The sequence below is a fragment of the Nerophis lumbriciformis genome, linkage group LG03, assembly GCF_033978685.3.
Source record: "Nerophis lumbriciformis linkage group LG03, RoL_Nlum_v2.1, whole genome shotgun sequence".
Lineage (NCBI taxonomy): Eukaryota > Metazoa > Chordata > Actinopteri > Syngnathiformes > Syngnathidae > Nerophis > Nerophis lumbriciformis.
The window spans coordinates 34,232,501-34,253,579 of record NC_084550.2 but is presented as its reverse complement, the minus strand read 5'-3'; the positions used below and the strand labels follow the sequence as shown (position 1 = coordinate 34,253,579).

Genomic DNA, 21,079 nt, shown 5'->3' with positions numbered 1-21,079 from the left:
GGAAAAATACTTTTTTCGTCTAAAATTTAGTGGGTACGGCTTATACTGTATACCGGTGCATTCTATATGGAAAATGGGCTATATTATGGCGCAACATTTGCTAACCTGTGTTTGTGATGCTGTAGTCTTCGTTGTTCCTGCGCATATGATAGATGACGATGACCCAGACCAGCGAAGTCCCGACCACACAGCACACCACCACAATCACCACGATGCCCACCGTGGTCCAGCCGTCCTGGTTGTACACCACGCCGGTGTCGCAGTTGGGCGACGGCGTGACACCCAGGTAGACGTGGCCGCGCTTTGTTCCCACCGTGTTGGACACGACGCAGGTGTACTTGCCGGCGTCGACAGGGCCGGCGTCGACGATGATGAGGAGTTGGTTGGCTGCGGCGAAGAAGTGGCGCTCGGTGAGTACAAGGGGTCCGTCGTCTTTGGTCCAGTTTAGGCGCGGTACGGGGCTGCCGCCAGCAATGCACTGAAGCACGGCGGTTTCCCCTCTAGCCACTGTTCTGTCTTCAAGGGGCCGAATAAATGAAGGTGTTTCTGTAAAAGAGAAATATGTCACCAAGTGGCGAGTGTTGGAATTGGACTGCTTGTTTTTGGGAGAGAGAGCAAATTAGGGCTGGGCGATATATCGATATACTGCAGGGGTGTCAAACTCAAATACAGAGTGGGCCAAAATTTTAAAACTGAACAAAGCTGCAGGCCAAGGTTGAACAAATTAACCTTTTAATAGGGACCCAAACAAGTTTTGCATTGAATATTGAACAAGCAAGGCTTATATAACTTAATAGTGACATGCAAAATCCAGTTTCAAATAATAATAATAATAATTGAAAAATATCAATGGCATATCAAATACAACTTAAATAAAAATTGAATGCCTCTTTTCTAATATCAACATTAGCTTTTTCCACAGGCTAATAAATTTGAAAATAAAATAACAATGAATAAACCAACCATTCAGGACTTTAAACTGCTCAGTTTGCAACACACTGATCTAATCTGATATGCCCAAGCCAGATACCTGCCATCTTTTCTTGGATGCTAGTTCATTAAAGGGGAACATTATCACCAGACCTATGTAAGCGTCAATATATACCTTGATGTTGCAGAAAAAAGACCATATATTTTTTTAACCGATTTCCGAACTCTAAATGGGTGAATTTTGGCGAATTAAACGCCTTTCTATTATTCGCTCTCTCACAACGTGACGTCACATCGGGAAGCAATCCGCCATTTTCTCAAACACATTACAAACACCGAGTCAAATCAGCTCTGTAATTTTCCGTTTTTTCGACTGTTTTCCGTACCTTGGAGACATCATGCCTCGTCGGTGTGTTGTCGGAGGGTGTAACAACACGAACAGGGATGGATTCAAGTTGCACCAGTGGCCCAAAGATGCGAAAGTGGCAAAAAATTGGACGTTTGTTCCGCACACTTTACCGACGAAAGCTATGCTACGACAGAGATGGCAAGAATGTGTGGATATCCTGCGACACTCAAAGCAGATGCATTTCCAACGATAAAGTCAAAGAAATCTGCCGCCAGACCCCCATTGAATCTGCCGTAGTGTGTGAGCAATTCAAGGACGAAGGACCTCGGTAGCACGGCAAGCAATGGCGGCAGTTTGTTCCCGCAGACGAGCGAGCTAAACCCCCTGGTTGTCTTGGCTCACACCGTCCCTTATGCCACCAAAGATGATCAAGAGAAGAATATCGACCCTAGCTTCCCTGGCCTGCTGACATCAACTCCAAAACTGGACAGATCAGCTTTCAGGAAAAGAGCGCGGATGAGGGTATGTCTACAGAATATATTAATTGATGAAAATTGGGCTGTCTGCACTCTCAAAGTGCATGTTGTTGCCAAATGTATTTCATATGCTGTAAACCTAGTTCATAGTTGTTAGTTTCCTTTAATGCCAAACAAACACATACCAATCGTTGGTTAAAAGGCGATCGCCGAATTTGTCCTCGCTTTCTCCCGTGTCGCTGGCTGTCGTGTCGTTTTCGTCGGTTTCGCTTGCATACGGTTCAAACCGATATGGCTCAATAGCTTCAGTTTCTTCTTCAATTTCGTTTTCGCTACCTGCCTCCACACTACAACCATCCGTTTCAATACATGCGTAATCTGTTGAATCGCTTAAGCCGCTGAAATCCGAGTCTGAATCCGAGCTAATGTCGCTATAGCTTGCTGTTCTATGCGCCATGTTTGTTTGAGTTGGCATCACTATGTGATGTCACAGGAAAATGGACGGGTGTATATGACGATGGTTAAAATCAGGCACTTTGAAGCTTTTTATAGGGATATTGCGTGATGGGTAAAATTTTGAAAAAAACTTCGAAAAATAAAATAAGCCACTGGGAACTGATTTTTAATGGTTTTAACTCTTCTGAAATTGTGATAATGTTCCCCTTTAATGTCGGGGCTCAGGCTTTGAGCTGAGGCAACCTTCATTATCGAATGAAGGTGTTCATCAGTCATTATATCTCGTAGTCCACTTGGACCACAGTCTTGGGGGCGTGCCTTAAAGGCACTGCCTTTAACGTCCTCTACAAGCTGTCGTCACGTCCGCTTTTCATCCATTCTAACAACGTGCCGGCCCAGTCACAATATATGTGCGGCTTCTGTACGCACACACACGTGAATGCAACGCGTACTTGATCAACAGTGATACAGGTTACACTGAGGGTGGCCGTATAAACAACTTTAACACGGTTATAAATATACGCCACACTGTGAATCCACACCAAACATGAATGACAAACACATTTCGGGAGAACATCCCGAAGGGGCCAAGTGAAATTACACGGCGGGCCAATCTTGGCCCGCGGGCCAGAGTTTGACACCCATGATATACTGGATATATCGTGGGTTTGTCTCTGTGCGATATAGAAAATGACTATATCGTGATATTCGAGTATATGTTCTCACGCAGTTGCTCTTAGCTGCGGGCATTACACTACAGGCGTTTCTCACTCTTTCTTGTCTCTGCTTCTCACAGAGACTTAAAACAAGCGCACCTTCTTACACACGTCACGCGTGCAACGTCACACGCCCTCCCCGAGCAGAGAGGTAGCTACATGGGTAACATTAGCTGTGATGCTAACGGTGCGTTGCGAGTGGTAATACGAGAGAAAGAAGGTGCGAATATGGTAACAAATGGAGGAAGAATTAATTCCCAAGAAAAACCGCAGGGAGTCCATCATCTGGCGGTGGTTTGGCTTTAAGCGGGAATATGTTAAACCATTATGCGGCAAAAGTGTTGCTACAAAAAGTAGCAGCACTGCTAATATGTAGCATCATTTGAAAAGTCACCCGCTAGAGAATGAAGAGTGCTTACTCCGCATGTCAACATCTCCGTTCGGTGCCACACCAACAAAGTGCCTAAGCAACAATTTCCAGATCAACATCGTATGAAAAAAAAATTGACAACAGAAGGAGATAACGTCCGCAGGAACCTACCACAGAATGAAGAACATACACTATTTGATTTCCTATTATGCAGCTCATTTTTATTTGACAGTTTTCTAAATATCATGCACAAAAGTGCACTTTATTTGTTTTAAACCATTGTAGTGGCACTTTAATTTAGTGTTGTTTTGATATGTCATATTAGTGACATCATGCACAAAAGTGCACTAATAGCTTGTTTTAAAATGTCTCTGACAATCTTGCACTTTCTGTTTTGGAAATGACATGAATGTTTGTGCCACTGCTTAATAACTGTTTAATAAATACACTTTTGGTCAATTGACTTAGTTGTGATTTCCCTCTCTGCATGAAAGTTTAAAAGTAGCATATATTAATGCAGTATGAAGAAGAATGTTTTAAAGGGGAACATTATCACAATTTCAGAAGGGTTAAAACCATTAAAAATCAGTTGCCAGTGGCTTATTTTATTTTTCGAAGTTTTTTTCAAAATTTTACCCATCACGCAATATCCCTAAAAAAAAGCTTCAAAGTGCCTGATTTTAACCATCGTTATATACACCCGTCCATTTTCCTGTGACGTCACACAGTGATTCCAATACAAACAAACATGGCGCATAGAACAGCAAGATATAGCGACATTAGCTCGGATTCAGACTCGGATTTCAGTGGCTTAAGCGATTCAACAGATTACGCATGTATTGAAACGGATGGTTGTAGTGTGGAGACAGGTAGCGAAAACGACATTGAAGAAGAAACTGAAGCTATTGAGCCATATCGGTTTGAACCGTATGCAAGCGAAACCGACGAAAACGACACGACAGCCAGCGACACGGGAGAAAGCGAGGACGAATTTGGCGATCGCCTTCTAACCAACGATTGGTATGTGTTTGTTTGGCATTAAAGGAAACTAACAACTATGAACTAGGTTTACAGCATATGAAATACATTTGGCAACAACATGCATTTTGAGAGTGCAGACAGCCCAGTTTTCATCAATTAATATATTCTGTAGACATACCCTCATCCGCTCTCTTTTCCTGAAAGCTGATCTGTCCAGTCCAGTTGGAAATGCATCTGCTTTGAGTGTCGCAGGATATCCACACATTCTTGCCATCTCTGTCGTAGCATAGCTTTCGTCAGTAAAGTGTGCGGAACAAACGTCCAATTTCTGGCCACTTTCGCATCTTTGGGCCACTGGTGCAACTTGAATCCGTCCCTGTTCGTGTTGTTACACCCTCCGACAACACACCGATGAGGCATGATGTCTCCAAGGTACGGAAAACAGTCGAAAAAACGGAAAATAACAGAGCTGATTTGACTCGGTGTTTGTACTGTGTTTGAGAAAATGGCGGATTGCTTCCCGATTGGACGTCACGTTGTGACGTCATCGCTCCAAGAGCGAATAATAGAAAGGCGCTTAATTCGCCAAAATTCACCCATTTAGAGTTCGGAAATCGGTTAAAAAAATATATGGTCTTTTTCTGCAACATCAAGGTATATATTGACGCTTACATAGGTCTGGTGATAATGTTCCCCTTTAATGTAGACACATAGAATCATCATACTGCTATGATTATATGCATCAAGTGTACATTCAAGGCTAAGGCAAAATATCGCGATATATATGGTGTATCGTGACATGGCCCAAAAATATCGAGATATTAATAAAAGGCCATATCGCCCAGCCCTAGAGAAAATACATGCAGCGTTGACATAAACCGGAACTCACCCAGGACAGTGAGCGTGGCGTTGACCGACACGCTGCCCGCCGCGTTCTGCGCGGTGCAGCTGTACACGCCCATGTCTTCCGTCTTCACGCTGGTGATGAAGAAGGTGTCGTCGTAGGGCATCACAAGCATCCTGCGCTCCCGGGCGGCAGGGAAGTCGGTGCCGCCGTCCTTCTGCCAGGCGATCTGCGGGAAGGGGTGGCCTTCCGCGGCACACTCCAGCCTGGCATTGTTGCCGGTGCGGGTCGTCAGATCCATGGGAGTCTTGAGGAAGGATGGCAGCTCTGCGGAAAGATAGGCAAATTTAGGTCTGAACAACACCACCTCCCTCGTGATGGGCCTCAAATCTATATTGCAGCCTCCTGCGGTAGAACCATTTTAAAACAGGTTGCAAAGGCTCCTTATTTGGCTTCGGTGACATATTGCATCATTTTGTCAAAATTATTTTTGTACTAGTTAATGTCTGGTTCAGTGGTGTGCCGTTAGGGCCAGCAAGGTCTTCTCTGCTGGCCTAACATAAATCATGTTCATAGAGCAGTGGTTCTTAACCTTGTTGGAGGTACCGAACCCCACCACTTTCATATGCGCATTCACCGAACCCTTCTTTAGTGATAAATAAAATGTTTGTTTTTTTTCAAATTCACGACAAATTTATATGTTTTTCTTACTGGTGCACAAAATGAACTGTGCATGAACATCACCTTGTTCAAAGAACAAAACCAACACAGTTCATGAACTCACAACAAATTACACACCTGCAAATCAGATGGAACATTATTTGGGGGTATCCATTGTACGCCAATAGGGAGAAGTTTTTATTTACAAGATGAGTCGGATGTGTCTTGACCTCCGCGGCGGAGGCTCCACCGAACCCCTGAGGCCGACTCACCAAACTCCTAGGGTTTGATCGAACCCAGGTTAAGAACCACTGTCATAGAGTAAAAAAAAAAAATGTTAATCTACTTTCCATAAATTATTCATCATATTCTATTCATGTCTTATTAGGTTCCAGTGTTGCTTGTTTTTACGTTAGACCTTTTATCCAATCAGAATTACCGTATTTTTCGGAGTATAAGTCGCTCCGGAGTATAAGTCGCACCGGCCGAAAATGAACAATAAAGAAGGAAAAAAACATATATACGTCGCACTGGAGTATAAGTCGCATTTTTGGGGGAAATTTATTTGATAAAATCCAACACCAAGAATAGACATTTGAAAGGCAATTTAAAATAAATAAAGAATAGTGAACAACAGGCTGAATAAGTGTACGTTATATGAGGCATAAATAACCAACTGGTATGTTAACGTAACATATTATGGTAAGAGTCATTCAAATAACTATAACATATAGAACATGCTATACGTTTACCAAACAATCTGTCGCTCCTGATCGCTAAATCCCATGAAATCTTCCTCCCCGGTGTCGCCTCTGGTATGTCCTTTCTTTCTGCTGCTCGATTGCCGTTCTCTGCTGCATATTTCACTACGTCCGGCTTGTAATCTGCAGTATATGATTTCCTTTTCGGTGCCATTTTAGTTCAGCCCTTCTCAGTTTTTATGAGTTACCGCCAATGTTGATGTGATCCATTTTAACAGCTACGGCAGTAGCGTATAGCACAGGGGTCACCAACGTGGTGCCCGCAGTAGCCCGTAAGGACCAGATGAGTAGCCCGCTGGCCTGTTGTAAAAATAGCTCAAATAGCAGCACTTACCAGTGAGCTGCTTCTTTTTTTTTAAATTGTATTTATTTACTAGCAAGCTGGTCTCGCTTTGCTCGACATTTTTAATTCTAAGAGACACAAAACTCAAATAGAATTTGAAAATCCAAGAAAATATTTTAAAGACTTGGTCTTCAGTAACTGACAAAGAAACAGATAACAGATTTGGTGTCCAGTTCAAAGTGTGACATGATTTATGTAAACATTTGAGAGTTGACTTTTGTATTTTACATGAGTTATTATTTGTACAAACATGGTGCAAAGTAATTCATGATTTGTTAAAAAATGTTAGTGGCTAGCTAGTTAAAATGGGATATTGTGATTTCACAAGACCGTCTTAGAAGTGATCATTTGAAAATGTTCAATTTGAAAAATGTGCACTTAAAGAAAATATAAAAATAAAGTGTTGCATATTGATATTTATCTGTTTCTATATATATTTATTGTGAGAAATCATTAAGATGATCAGTGTTTCCACAAAGATAAATATCATTAATTATTAATAATAACATAGAGTTAAAGGTAAATAGAGCAAATTGACTATTTCTGGCAATTTATTTAAGTGTGTATCAAACTGGTAGCCCCTGCGATGAGGGGACGACTTGTCCAGGGTGTACCCCGCCTTCCGCCCAATTGTAGCTTAGATAGGCTCCAGCGCCCCCCGCGAGGGAATAAGCGGTAGAAAATGGATGGATGGAAACTGGTAGCCCTTCGCATTAATCAGTACCCAAGAAGTAGCTCTTGGTTTCAAAAAGGTTGGTGACCCCTGGTATAGCATATAGCAGTTAGCATACCATGACTCACAATGCACTTCTGCCATGACCCTCCCCCGCCGAATTCTTATTGGTTGACGTGTGAGTGACGATTGCTGACGTGTGTGTGATGATCGCTGCCATTTGCTTCGTCTCTTACGCAAATGAGATAAATAATATTATTTGATATTTTACGGTAATTGGCCCTGCGATGAGGTGGCGACTTGTCCAGGGTGTACCCCGCCTTCCGCCCGATTGTAGCTGAGATAGGCTGCAGCGCCCCCTGCGACCCCAAAGGGAATAAGTGGTAGAAAATGGATGGATGGATGGATGGATTTTACGGTAATGTGTTAATAATTTCACACATAAATCGCTCCGGAGTATAAATCGCACCAACGGCCAAACTATGAAAAAAACTGCGACTTATAATCCGAAAAATACGGTAAACTCGCTTTTTGCCAGCGCTGTATAAATTCTGCCGAATAGACAGTTTTCACTTGTCACTCCCAAGTGAGAATCCAATCACAAGTTGTAATTTGCAAAAAAGCAGGAAGGGGGACCGGAGCCATACCCGGCCAACGGAGAAATCATCGGGTCTCTCAATTTTTTAACTCCCAAAGAAAAAGTTCAAGTATTTAATATCCATCCATCCATTTTCTTCCGCTAATCCGAGGTCGGGTCGCGAGGCAGCAGCCTAAGCAGAAGCCCAGACTTCCCTCTCCCAAGCCACTTCGTCCAGCTCCTCCCGGGGGATATCGAGGCGTTCCCAGGCCAGCCGGGAGACATAGTCTTTCCAACGTGTCCTGGGTCTTCCCCATGGCCTCCTCCCTCGGGAGGCGTTCGGGTGGCATCCTGACCAGATGCCCGAACCACCTCATCTGGATCCTCTCGATGTGGAGGAGCAGCGGCTTTACTTTGAGTTTCTCCCGGATGACAGAGCTTCTCACCCTATCTCTAGGGGAGAGCCCCGTCACCCGGCGGAGGAAAATCATTTGGGCCGCTTGTACCCGTGATCTTGTCCTTTCGGTCATAACCCAAAGTTAATGACCATAGGTGAGGATGGGAACGTAGATCGACCAGTAAATTGAGAGCTTTGCCTTCTGGCTCAGCTCCTTCTTCACCCCAACGGATCTATATTTAATGTTCTTTGCAATTATTTTAATTTTAATAGTACCACGTAAAACGTGTTTTAAATGCTGATGCGGGTTCATTGATTTTTAAATGTGCCAAAAATATAGCCTGTTTTGTACACTGTTGAGGTGATTCAATATCCAGTGGTGCACAAGTGTGTTTCTGTATAGTATTTCTCCAGCCGTGGTTATGTGGTGACATAAATTTGGGTATTTTGAGGGGTATTTATTAAAGTCGGACTCAGTAGGACATTACTGAAGGCCTAGGTGGGAAAGGCACAGCCCGCCACTGGTCTGGTTACTTCCTGTTGTAACATGGTTCTATCTACGCTTCTGTTAACCCTTGTGTAATGTTCATATTGTTGTTACTCAGCCAGCGTTTGTGGGTCTGATGGACCCGTTGCATTTTGTGGCTTTTAATGCCTCACAATCAAACACTTTTATGTTAAAATACTGAACAGATGTTTACCTTATCCCAATAAACATCTGTTCAGTATTAACAGATGTTTACATTATCCCAATAAACATCTGTTCAGTATTTTAACATAAAAGTGTTTGATTGTGAGGCATTAAAAGTCACAAAATGCAACGGGTCCGTCAGACCCACAAACGCTGGCTGAGTAACAACAAAATGAACGTTGCACGGAAAATTTCTCTGCCAATTTCTGCATCCCACAGGGATTCTTCTTTTGTGTTCCTGCACCTGCGGTTCCCACACAAGGTTGCAACATTGTTTGTCAACACTGTCTGCTCTCATTTTCTCGCACATTTGACCCTCTGGTGTTCTGTGTACCTACACTCTGTCCTCCTCCTGTCTAGGCCTGCTGTGTGTGTGTGTGTGTGTGTGTGTGTGTGTGTGTGTGTGTGTGTGTGTGTGTGTGTGTGTGTGTGTGTGTGTGTGTGTGTGTGTGTGTGGTACACAGGACATCAATTTCCACACTTCTATTAGCCCCGGGTCCAGTGGACCCAGATATCTTCTATGTAATAGAAATGTGTAGGGGGGGTGTATGGTGTGTGGTCATTAAATATGTATTCTGATATATGATCTTCACAGAAAATGAGCCAAAGTCAGTGAGTCTCAGTTTGAAAAATTAATTAAATGTATAATTTTTCTTTTGATAAAAAATTAAAACGGGTTCCACAGACCCAAACACCACACAAGGATTAAAATGTAAAAAAAAACACGTATTCTTCTGTCGTTTGGGTGTTGATCCAATACCAAGTACGGTAGTTACATTTTCAGTAGGGCTGCAACTAACGACTATTATTACAGTGGACTTATCATTGATTACCTAAACGATTAGTTGACTTATTGGACTACAAAGCGGACACATAATCAGTAGCTCTAACTTATCGCTCGACTTTTAAATTCAGCTTGAGATATTTTTCAGCATCTGCTTGCGAACAACAAAGATGACTAAACATATCAATCCAACCACTGTAGTATCGACCTATGCTAAAACTCTACTTGATATCGTTACTGACGATATATGTATCGGTTAGCATATCCTCCTACGGTGTGTAGTGTAGCATCATTAGCTATTCCTCATAATCCAAGGATGATACTTATAGAAATGTCGTTTTTTTGCCACCATAGAGGCTAGGATCGCTGACTTAGAAGGGGCTTTGCACTGTGGAGGGACGTTAGCCGCCGGCAAGAATGCGACAGGGCGCGTTCGTTGGCTTGTCGTTGTCAAATTTGCAGGACAGAGCTTGAATGTGTCTATCACCAGCCATATTTATATTAACCTTGGGGCCCAACTTACAGAAGTTTTCCTTGTAAGATCTAGCATTTTTATATCTTTTATCTGTTATTACTTGTGTTTAAAGAGTAGCTGAAACATAGCTTCCCCTACATGAAAGACCAGCAGCTGCCATTGGTGTTACATTATACAATAACAATTATAAAAATAAAGCAAAACGATATTCTATAAGAAAACATAGGTTAATACTTATTTCTAATAACAATTATTTTTTTGAACTATTTTAAGCATTCAAAAGGGACAAGCAGTAGAAAATGGATGGAAAAAATATGCATCATCAGAAATTATGCAAATGATATGATGATGTCACATTGACCACACCCCTACCCCCACCCCCACATGTATGTAGGCAAGCTGGAGGAAACCCTTAAAGCATGTGTTAAGTGCAAAGATTATTATTCATTTAACACATAAACCTTAGGCTTGGGTCAGGCTGATTAGGGGAAAAAAATATAACCAAATATACTACATAAGAAGGGGATCATAACTGACGAATGGTGGTAAAGTAAACTAAATGAACCTTGAATCTGTTTTTTTACTAAATTGTCACTAAAATTTAAGTGCAAATGAAAACACAGCTTCACCACTTTAGTCATTGTTAGAATAATTATGTGTAAGTTGTCACACAACTCTTATGCTTAAAGGCCGTTGCTATAGTTATTATCGATTGTGCTGAAGTTGTACTTTTCTATCTGTGCAAAGGGACGACTTGCAATCCAAGATTGCGAGTCGTCTCGTATCTGTGTTTGTGTCCAGAACATCGAGTACCGTGACGCAGACAAAGCAGAGAAAAGGCGATCTCACGAGTGTCAGCACATTTGCATTTCTGAATAATCAAATATTGTGTCCAACTGGGGCTGCTGAAATGACCCCACTTCCTTCAAAAGCAGCCTCAGTGATGTAACCAGGGACCTACCAAATAAATAGAGGAGCACGTGGGTCTGGACCCTAGAGCGTGGTGGGAGATTGTAACTGAGTGTGCAGCCCCAAACGTCTCTCCTCATTGAGCCAAATTGAACTCTGTCTCTGCATGATTCCTTGCTTCTTGTCTGTTTAATAGATGTCATCAGTGTTTGAACCTGACAGTCATCATTTTTGTGCCGAAGAAACTTCTACGTTTTTAGCTCCAGACTTCTACTCTGTTTGAGATCATAATTACTGCAATAAGAGGTGGAAAAGTGTGTTGCAACTAGGGCTGGGCGATATATCGATATACGCGATATATCGCGGGTTTGTCTCTGTGCGATATAGATAATGACTATATCGTGATATTGGAGTATACGTTCTCACGCAGTTGCTTTTAGCTGCTGGCAATACACTACAGGCTCTCCTCGCTCTTTCCTGTGTCTCCTTCTCACACGTCACATACTGTCACGTCATACGTCACATACGTATACGCCCTCGCGCAGCAAAGAGGTAGCAGCATGCGTAACGTTAGCTGTGATGCTAGCGTAGCCGTGCGAGTGGTAATACGAGAGAGAGAGAAGGTGCGAATCTGGTAACAAATGAAGGAATAATTAATTCCCCCAAAAAACAACAGGGGGTCCATCGTCTGGCGGTGGTTTGGCTTCAAGTGGGATATGTCGAACAGACAACCGTCATTTGTCAAGTGTGGGGAAAAAGCGTTGCTATAAAAAGTAGCATTACTGCTAATATGTAGCATCATTTGAAAAGTCACCTGTTAAAGTTAAAGTACCAATGATTGTCACAAACACATTAGCTAGAGAATGAAGAGTGCTTACTCCGCATGTCAACATCTCCGTTCGGTGCCACACGCCCACACCATCATGTTTGCAGAGGCAAACATTTCCAGATCAACACCGTATGAAAAAAATAGTGATTTTCTTAGTTGTGATTTCCTTCTCTGCATGAAAGTTTTAAAGTAGCATATATTAATGCAGTATGGAGAAGAATGTTTTAATGTAGACACATAGAATCATCATACTGCTGTGATTATATGTATCAAGTGTTCATTCAAGGCTAAGGCAAAATATCGAGATATATATCGTGTATCGCAATATGGCCTTAAAATATCGCGATATTAAAAAAAGGCCATATCGCCCAGCCCTAGTCGCAACAGAGTACTGCTCAGAAATAGATATTTTTTGCCCGCCCTATTCTAGTTTCTTCCAAATAGCCACTCTCTGCTCTGATTACTGCTTTGCACACTCTTGGCATTCTCTCGATGAGCTTCAATGGGTAGTCACCTGAAATGGTTTTCCAACCATTTTGAACCTCTTGAAGCTCATGGAGAGAATGCCAAGAGTGTGCAAAGCAGTAATCAGAGCAGAGTGGCTATTTTCAAGAAACTAGAATATAAAACATGTTTTTAGTTATTTCACTTTTTTTTTTTTTTTTGTCAAGTACATAACTTCACGTGTTCATTCATAGTTTTGATGCCTTGAAAGTCATGAGAGTAAAGAAAACGCATTGAATGAGAAGGTGTGTGTGTGTGTATAACGAATAGCTCACAATGATTAGTACATTTCTTTGCAAACATGCTTCTTACCGTTGACAGTGAGCGTTGCCTTGTTGGAGTAGTTGGCGCCAAAGTGGTTGGACACTACGCACTGGTAGCGTCCCTCCTCGGTGAAGTTGATGCTGAGGAGGTGGAGCACGGTGGTGTAGATCAGCTCGCCCTCCTGGAACCGGGCGTAGTTTTGCACCTCGGCGTCGTATAGTACCTCCCCGTCTTTCCGCCACGCCGTGCTCATCGGGGAGTCGCTGCTGCTGGACGCCACGCAGCTAAGAGTCACGTTGTTGCCACGGAGCACCACAGACGTCTCAGGATGCGTGCTGATCCTGGGCTTGGGGAAGTCGTCTGTTGATCGTTGGATGTCCAACATGGAAATTGTAAGGGCAGAATGACTGACAAATTTAGTGCGTGCACCTCAATCCATTTATGTAGAAATATGGTAGTAGTACAAACCCTGTTTCCATATGAGCTGGGAAATTGTGTTAGATGTAAATATAAACGGAATACAATGATTTGCAAATCCTTTTCAACCCATATTCAGTTGAATGCACTACAACGACAAGATATTTGATGTTCAAACTCAAATTTTTTTAGAATTTCATGGCTGCAACACGTGCCAAAGTAGCTGGGAAAGGGCATGTTCACCACTGTTTTTTATGGCCTTTCCTTTTAACAACACTCAGTAAACGTTTGGGAACTGACGAGACACATTTTTTAAGCTTCTCAGGTGGAATTCTTTCCCATTCTTGCTTGATGTACAGCTTAAGTTGTTCAACAGTCCGGGTGTCTCCGTTGTGCTATTTTAGGCTTCATAATGCGCCACACATTTTCAATGGGAGACAGGTCTGGACTACAGGCAGGCCAGTCGAGTACCCGCACTCTTTTACTATGCAGCCACGTTGATGTAACGCGTGGCTTGGCATTGTCTTGCTGAAATAAGCAGTGGCGTCCATGGTAACGTTGCTTGGATGGCAACATATGTTGCTCCAAAACCTGTATGTACCTTTCAGCATTAATGGCGCCTTCACAGATGTGTAAGTTATCCATGTCTTGGCCACTAATACACCCCCATACCATCACACATGCTGGCTTTTTAACTTTGTGCCTATAACAATCCGGATGGTTCTTTTCCTCTTTGGTCCGGAGGACACGACGTCCACAGTTTCCAAAAACAATTTGAAATGTGGACTCATCAGACCACAGAACACTTTTCCACTTTGTATCAGTCCATCTTAGATAAGCTCAGGCCCAGCGAAGCCGACAGCGTTTCTGGGTGTTGTTGATAAACGGTTTTCGCCTTGCATAGGAGAGTTTTAACTTGCACTTACAGATGTAGCGACCAACTGTAGTTACTGACAGTGGGTTTCTGAAGTGTTCCTGAGCCCATGTGGTGATATCTTTTACACACTGATGTCGCTTGTTGATGCAGTACAGCCTGAGGGATCAAAGGTCACGGGCTTAGCTGCTTACGTGCAGTGATTTCTCCAGATTCTCTGAACACTGATGATATTACAGACCGTAGATGGTGAAATCCCTAAATTCCTTAAAATAGCTGGTTGAGAAAGGTTTTTCTTAAACTGTTCAACAATTTGCTCACGCATTTGTTGACAAAGTGGTAACCCTTGTCTAGTCCTTGTTTGTGAATGACTGAGCATTTCATGGAATCTACTTTTATACCCAATCATGGCACCCACCTGTTCCCAATTAGCCTGTTCACCTGTGGGATGTTCCAAATAAGTGTTTGATGAGCATTCCTCAACTTTATCAGTATTTATTGCCACCTTTCCCAACTTCTTTGTCACATGTTGCTGGCATCAAATTCTAAAGTTAATAATTATTTGCAAAAAAAAATAAAGTTTATGAGTTTGAACACCAAATATGTTGTCTTTGTAGCATATTCAATTGAATATGGGTTGAAAAGGATTTGCAAATCATTGTATTCCGTTTATATTTACATCTAACACAATTTCCCAACTCATATGGAAATGGGGTTTGTAGTAGTAGGAGAATGAAAAGGGTGGGAACACTGACCACAAACAAAGTCCACCGGGCTGATGGAAAGGACATTGCGTCCGAGCAGACTGGCAGGATGGGCACAGACGGCGGACACAGGCGGCTGGAAGTGGCTGTTGCTGAGCCAGGGTCCCAGCCACTGCATGTGGCAGTCGCACAGGAGGCTGCTTGTGTTGAGGATGCTGAGAGGTCAAGAGGACAGAAGTGTGAAAGAGTTGAAAACGTAGAACTGGGCCGATAAAACGATATCAATATATATCCCGATAGACACGTAGTCAATATAAATAAAAAATGCGATCAATAAATATATATATTTTTTGAGTGGGGGAAAAAAAACGGAAAGAATGAAAAGTTAAAGTTAAAGTACCAATGATTGTCACACACGGTGGTTGGTTGCACTCGCGGTCTGTAAACTAACAAAACTGGAAGTGATCAGTGAGCAACAGGAAGGATACGCTAAACCACAGGTTTACCCCTACTCAGTGCCTAGTGGTCAGAGCAGGCCTGGGCCATTATTTTGACTCGGGGGGCCAAATTTAGAGAAAAAAATGTGTCTGGGTATATCTGATTTTTAGGAACACTAATACAAAACCTCACAATAATGTCTGATTGAATGCTAAAAATTGTAACATTTTTACTGAATGAGACACCCAGAATAGACATGAAAATAAAGAATGTGGGATTTACAATATTAACAATGAATGATAAAACACTGAATATTGACAACATATGAACATCACACCCCTCTTGATTGACATATTTGCAACAAACACAGTGAAATATTAACGCGAAGGGTAAAAAAAACCCACCTACAATCTGATATATCACTAAGCTTTAGAACTTTGTTCTAAAAATCTCCTTCCGGGTCTGTCCCTGACACCCACATTTCAGGCTGGCCGCTCTGGAAACGCTCCCCACCCACACTGCTTGGTGCCTCGTCTGAGCTGCTGTGACTTAGATTACCATAGTAACTAATTAGATTACCATAGTAACTAGTATATCATACAAAAGCGCAGATTCTAACCATTGAAATACTTTGTATAGTTGAAGACTTACGGTCATTTGAAAACATCACTGCACATCATAATGGTGGCTACTGTTTCCATCTTAAAGATGTAAAAAAAATGTTTTGGAATGTCCGGCGGGCTAGATTGAAAAGCTCAACGGGCCGCATGTGGCCCCCGGGCCTTAATTTGCCACGGTCTGGGTTAGAGTGTCCGCCCTGAGATTGGTAGGTTGTGAGTTCAAACGCCGGCCGAGTCATACCAAAGACTATAAAAAAAATGGGAGCCATTACCTCCCTGCTTGACACTCAGCATCAAGGGTTGGAATTGGGGGTTAAATCACCAAAAATGATTCCCGGGCGCGGCCACCGCTGCTGCTCACTGCTCCACTCACCTCCCAGGGGGTGATCAAGGGTGATGAGTCAAATGCAGAGAATAATTTTGCCACACCTAGTGTGTGTGTGTGTGACAATCATTGGTACTTTAAGGTGTCAAACTCAAGGCCCGGGGGCCAGATCTGGCCCGCAAATAACTGGAATTGATATGTCAATAAAGTACTTAATATTTTCTCAATAAATGTAATAGATTTTTTTCATTTTCACAGGAAAAACATATGTTCTGCTTGAAATCGCATGAATTTTAAATTTTAATAGTATCCAATATTGCAACAAATATTACATATTATCATACTTTCCAAATATTTTTAGTCTAAATAAAAATAAATACTTAAATATCTGCTTGACTTATGATTTTACAGCAAACTTCTCATCAAATTAATACAAATTACAATAAATTTGACGGTGTTCTTTACAGCATATTACTGTAAATTGAAAAAAAAACCTACCATTTTTTTGCATTAAAATTCTGTTAACTGAGCGGCCATATTTTTACTGTAAATTTTTGTTTTCACGGTGTATTACTGTAAATGGAAAAACTATACATTTGTTTTTACGGTAGAAAAACTGGCAGCTAAGTTACCAAAAAAAAAAAGGAACTTTTACTGTTTTTCCATTCGCAATATATTGTGGTGAAAACCAATGTATATTTAATAGTAAAATTTTGGCAATTAAGTTGCCAGCTTTTTCCGTAAAAAAACAAAAACAAAACAGTGATACTGTTTTTATATTTATCGTAAAATGTTGTAAAAAAATATATATTAAAAAAACTGCAAAATCAACAGTTTACTTAAAGCAATGTATATAATTAATAATGAAATCCAGAGGCTAATTCATACACTGTTACAAGCGGCCCTCTGATGGCAGCCATAACTGCCATGTGGCCCTCAATGAAAACCAGTTTGACATCCCTGCGCTAAACAGCCAAAAGTGTCAACTATCAAGTTTGGTTGCGCCATCTCGCTGTTGATTCTCTGCATGGAGTGAGAAGAGAAGATACAAATGAGTGCTGCAGAGAGCAAAGATATTGTGGATCAAGCGAGAAAAGTCACCTCGACAGGATTTTTTAGTCCTTCGCTGTGTTCGTCTTTTCTTATAAACCCTTGTCCCTTCCCTATTCGGACGTACGGAAACATGTAGGATCTAAAGTGCAGTAAAGTATAAATAAAATAAGCTTACCAACACCAACGGGTGAATGATTGATGGATTCTCACTTCTCTGTGAAGTGTTGAGAAAAGCGCTTAATAAATCTAATCCAATACTATTATTATTATAAATAAAATAAATAAACCATAACAAATGTGATACCGGTACTTTAAACTAATTTGGCCAAATAATATTTAAATAATAATTATTGCATAACATGAATTATTTTCCATATGAATAACAGATCACGTCCTGGCAGTGAAGCTGCAAAAAAATGTTTTTGTTTCCCTATGTTTACATTTTCAAACTCTAAACTATTTGTTTACATGTTATTAAGCATTTCTTACATATCCCTTATTTTTTACCCCTAATGTTAAACGGTTATTATTAAATGTTCAATGTGATTTTACAATTTTGTCTGGATTACCGTATTTTTCGGACTATAAGGCGCACTTAAAATCCTTTTATTTTTTCAAAAATCGACACTGCGCCTTATAACCCGGTGCGCCTCATGTACGGCATAATTCTGGTTGTGCTGCCTGACCTGCAAGCAATTTCATTTGGTACATGGTGTAATGATAAGTGTGGCCAGTAGATGGCAGTCATACATAAGAGATACGTGTAGACTGCAATATGATGGCAGTAAACATCAAAACTTTAAATGTGCCATTGAAAATATAGATAATTACACACGGCGCTCAAAAATCTGTCAAAATGTTTTTAGTACGACTTTGGTAAGGTATGAAGCCACACCGCTTGATGGAGTGTCGGCGCATTAAAAGTATTATTATGGTGTGTGGAGAAGGGCCGCAAAATGTCACCTATTAGCAGACATATTATATGGGGTTTTGTTTCGCAATATTATGCAAAACCAATTTTCTTACTCTGGTACCTGTTGATGTGTATTTGGGATCTGCATAAGTCCTGAAAATGTGCGCGCATCCGCTATTGTAGTCGTAGTCGACTACAGAGAGCAAAGATATTGTGGATCAAGCGAGAAAAGTCACCTCGTGAGGATTTTTTAGACCTTCGCTGTGTTCGTCTTTTCTTATAAACCCTTGTCCCTTCCCTATTCGGACGTACCGAAACATGGAGGACCTAAAATGCAGTAAAGTATAAATAAAATAAGTAGGGATGTTCGATCATGGCTTTTTTGACGATATCCGATATTCTGATATTGTCCAACTCTTAATTACCGATACCGATATACTGTATATAGTCGTGGAATTAACACATTATTATGCCTAATTTGGTTGTGATGCCCCGCTGGATGCATTAAACAATGTAACAAGGTTTTCCAAAATAAAACAACTCAAGTTATGGAAAAAAATGCCAACATGGCGCTGCCATATTTATTATTGAAGTCACAAAGTGCATTATTTTTTTTTAACATGCCTCAAAACAGCAGCTTGGAATGTGGGACATGCTCTCCCTGAAATAATCCTGTTACCCACTACAACTATGGGAAACACTGTACTTTGACTTTCACAAAGTGCATTTTTAAAAAATTTTTAAACATGCCTCAAAACAGCTACAAAAACAATGAAGACACACAGCTTCAGTCCAAAGTATACTATAAACTGGGCTCAATTAGCCCCGTTCTTAACGTATTCGTATGAGTAACAAAAATGTGCAAATAAAAACAAGAAAAGCACAAAAATAAAAATAAATGCTTCAGTCTACACTAGTAGATAACACAGCCATCCTTTAAAGTGCATGAACATTAATAAAACTGCTTCAGTCTAGACTAGTAGAAAACACAGCCATCCTTTAAAGTGCATGGGGGAAAAAGGCACACAACATAAATAAAACAGTCCAGACTATTAGTCTATTTGTGCAACAGATGAAGCTCAAAGAGTGGGCTGATTCTTTTTCTCCTTGTCATCACGTGTGAGAGGTAGATTTTTCTGAATGAAAACAAGCATCTGCAAGGGGTTCTGGGTATTTGTTCTGTTGTGTTTATGTTGTGTTACGGTGCGGATGTTCTCCCGAAATGTGTTTGTCATTCTTGTTTGGTGTGGGTTCACAGTGTGGCGCATATTTGTAACAGTGTTAAAGTTGTTTATACGGCCACCCTCAGTGTGATCTGTATGGCTGTTGACCAAGTATGTATGGCATTCACTAGTGCGTGTGTCAAGTCGTAGATAGTATGTGACCGGGCCAGTACGCAAAGGCAGCGCCTTCAAGGATTAATTGGCGCTCTGTACATCTTCCTGCGGCCGTGTACACAGCGGCGTTTTAGAAAGTCACAAATTTTACTTGTGGAAACCGATACCGATAATCTTGAAAACGATAACGATAATTTCCGATATTACTTTTTAAAGCAATTATCGTCCGATAATATCGGCGGTCCGATATTATCGGACATCCCTAAAAATAAGCTTACCACCACCAACGGGTGAATGTGGAGTCGATAAGCTTCTTCTTTTTCTCTACCTTCTTATGTGACATTCATCTTCCGCTGTTGCCATTTCTAATATAAAGTAGTGTAAAGTTCTTACTTATATCTGTCAGTAAACTAGCTATCAAAGCGCTAAAAACTGAAGAGGGTTTACATAATTCACCCATTGAACTTTAGTTATTAAGAGAGTTCTTCACAGGACACATTTCCGGCCTTGTTGTTGCACTAGTGAGCCACGGATGAGGAGATGCTGCTCCGTTATTGATTGAAGTAAAGTCTGAATGTCATTAAAACAGTTAGCTCCATCTTTTGACAATTCTTCCACTCCCGTCCTTGCACGCTACACCGCGACAACAAAGATGACGGGGAGAAGACGCTGTCGAAGGTGAGCCACGTAAATAAGACCGCCCACAAAGCGGCGCATCATGAAGCGACTGTCAGAAAGCGACTTGAAGATGATCTGTAAAACATCATCTATGCAACAATTTGACCAAAAAAACACCATTACATGTTATGTAGACCAGTGTTTTTTAACCTTTTTGGAGCCAAGGCACATTTTTTCCGTTGAAAAAAATGCGGAGGCACACAACCAGCAGAAATCATTAAAAAATGAAACTCTTTTGACAGTAAAAAGTCGTTGTCGCAATTGCTGGATATGACTTTAAAGCATAACCAAGCATGCGTCACTATAGCTCTTGTCTCAAAGTAGGTGTACTGTCACCACCTGTCACATCACACCATGACTTATTTGGACTTTTTGCTGTTTTCCTGTGTGTAGTGTTTTACTTCTTGTCTTACGCTCCTATTTTGATGGCTTTTTTCTCTTTTTTTGGTATTTTCCTGTAGCAGTTTCATGTCTTCCTTTGAGCGATATTTCCAGCATCTACTTTGTTTTAGCAATCAAGAATATTTCAGTTGTTTTTATCCTTCTTAGTGGGGACATTGTTGATTGTCATGTCATGTTCGGATGTACATTGTCTTTGCTCCACAGTAAGTCTTTGCTGTCGTCCAGCATTCTGTTTTTGTTTACTTAGTAGCTAGTTCAGTTTTAGTTTGGTTCTGCATAGCCTTCCCTAAGCTTCAATGCCTTTTCTTAGGGGCACTCACCTTTTATTT

General features: G+C 41.2%; 1 protein-coding gene across 3 annotated transcripts in view; it reads right to left on the bottom strand.

The window, feature by feature from the left end:
- lrig2 (leucine-rich repeats and immunoglobulin-like domains 2) overlaps positions 1 to 21,079 on the bottom strand; it is a 73,694-nt gene that overhangs the window by 19,073 nt on the left and 33,542 nt on the right. For all 3 annotated transcript variants that reach the window (XR_009812751.2, XM_061937656.2, XM_061937655.2), the window contains exons 11-14: positions 15,036 to 15,199; positions 13,038 to 13,349; positions 5,168 to 5,449; positions 106 to 546 (exon numbers count right to left, since the gene is read on the bottom strand). Coding sequence is in view for 2 of the 3 variants with exons in the window: in XM_061937656.2 (XP_061793640.1) it covers positions 106 to 546; positions 5,168 to 5,449; positions 13,038 to 13,349; positions 15,036 to 15,199 (1,199 nt within the window). In the remaining variant the exon portion in view is untranslated. The remainder of the gene's footprint in view (positions 1 to 105; positions 547 to 5,167; positions 5,450 to 13,037; positions 13,350 to 15,035; positions 15,200 to 21,079) is intronic.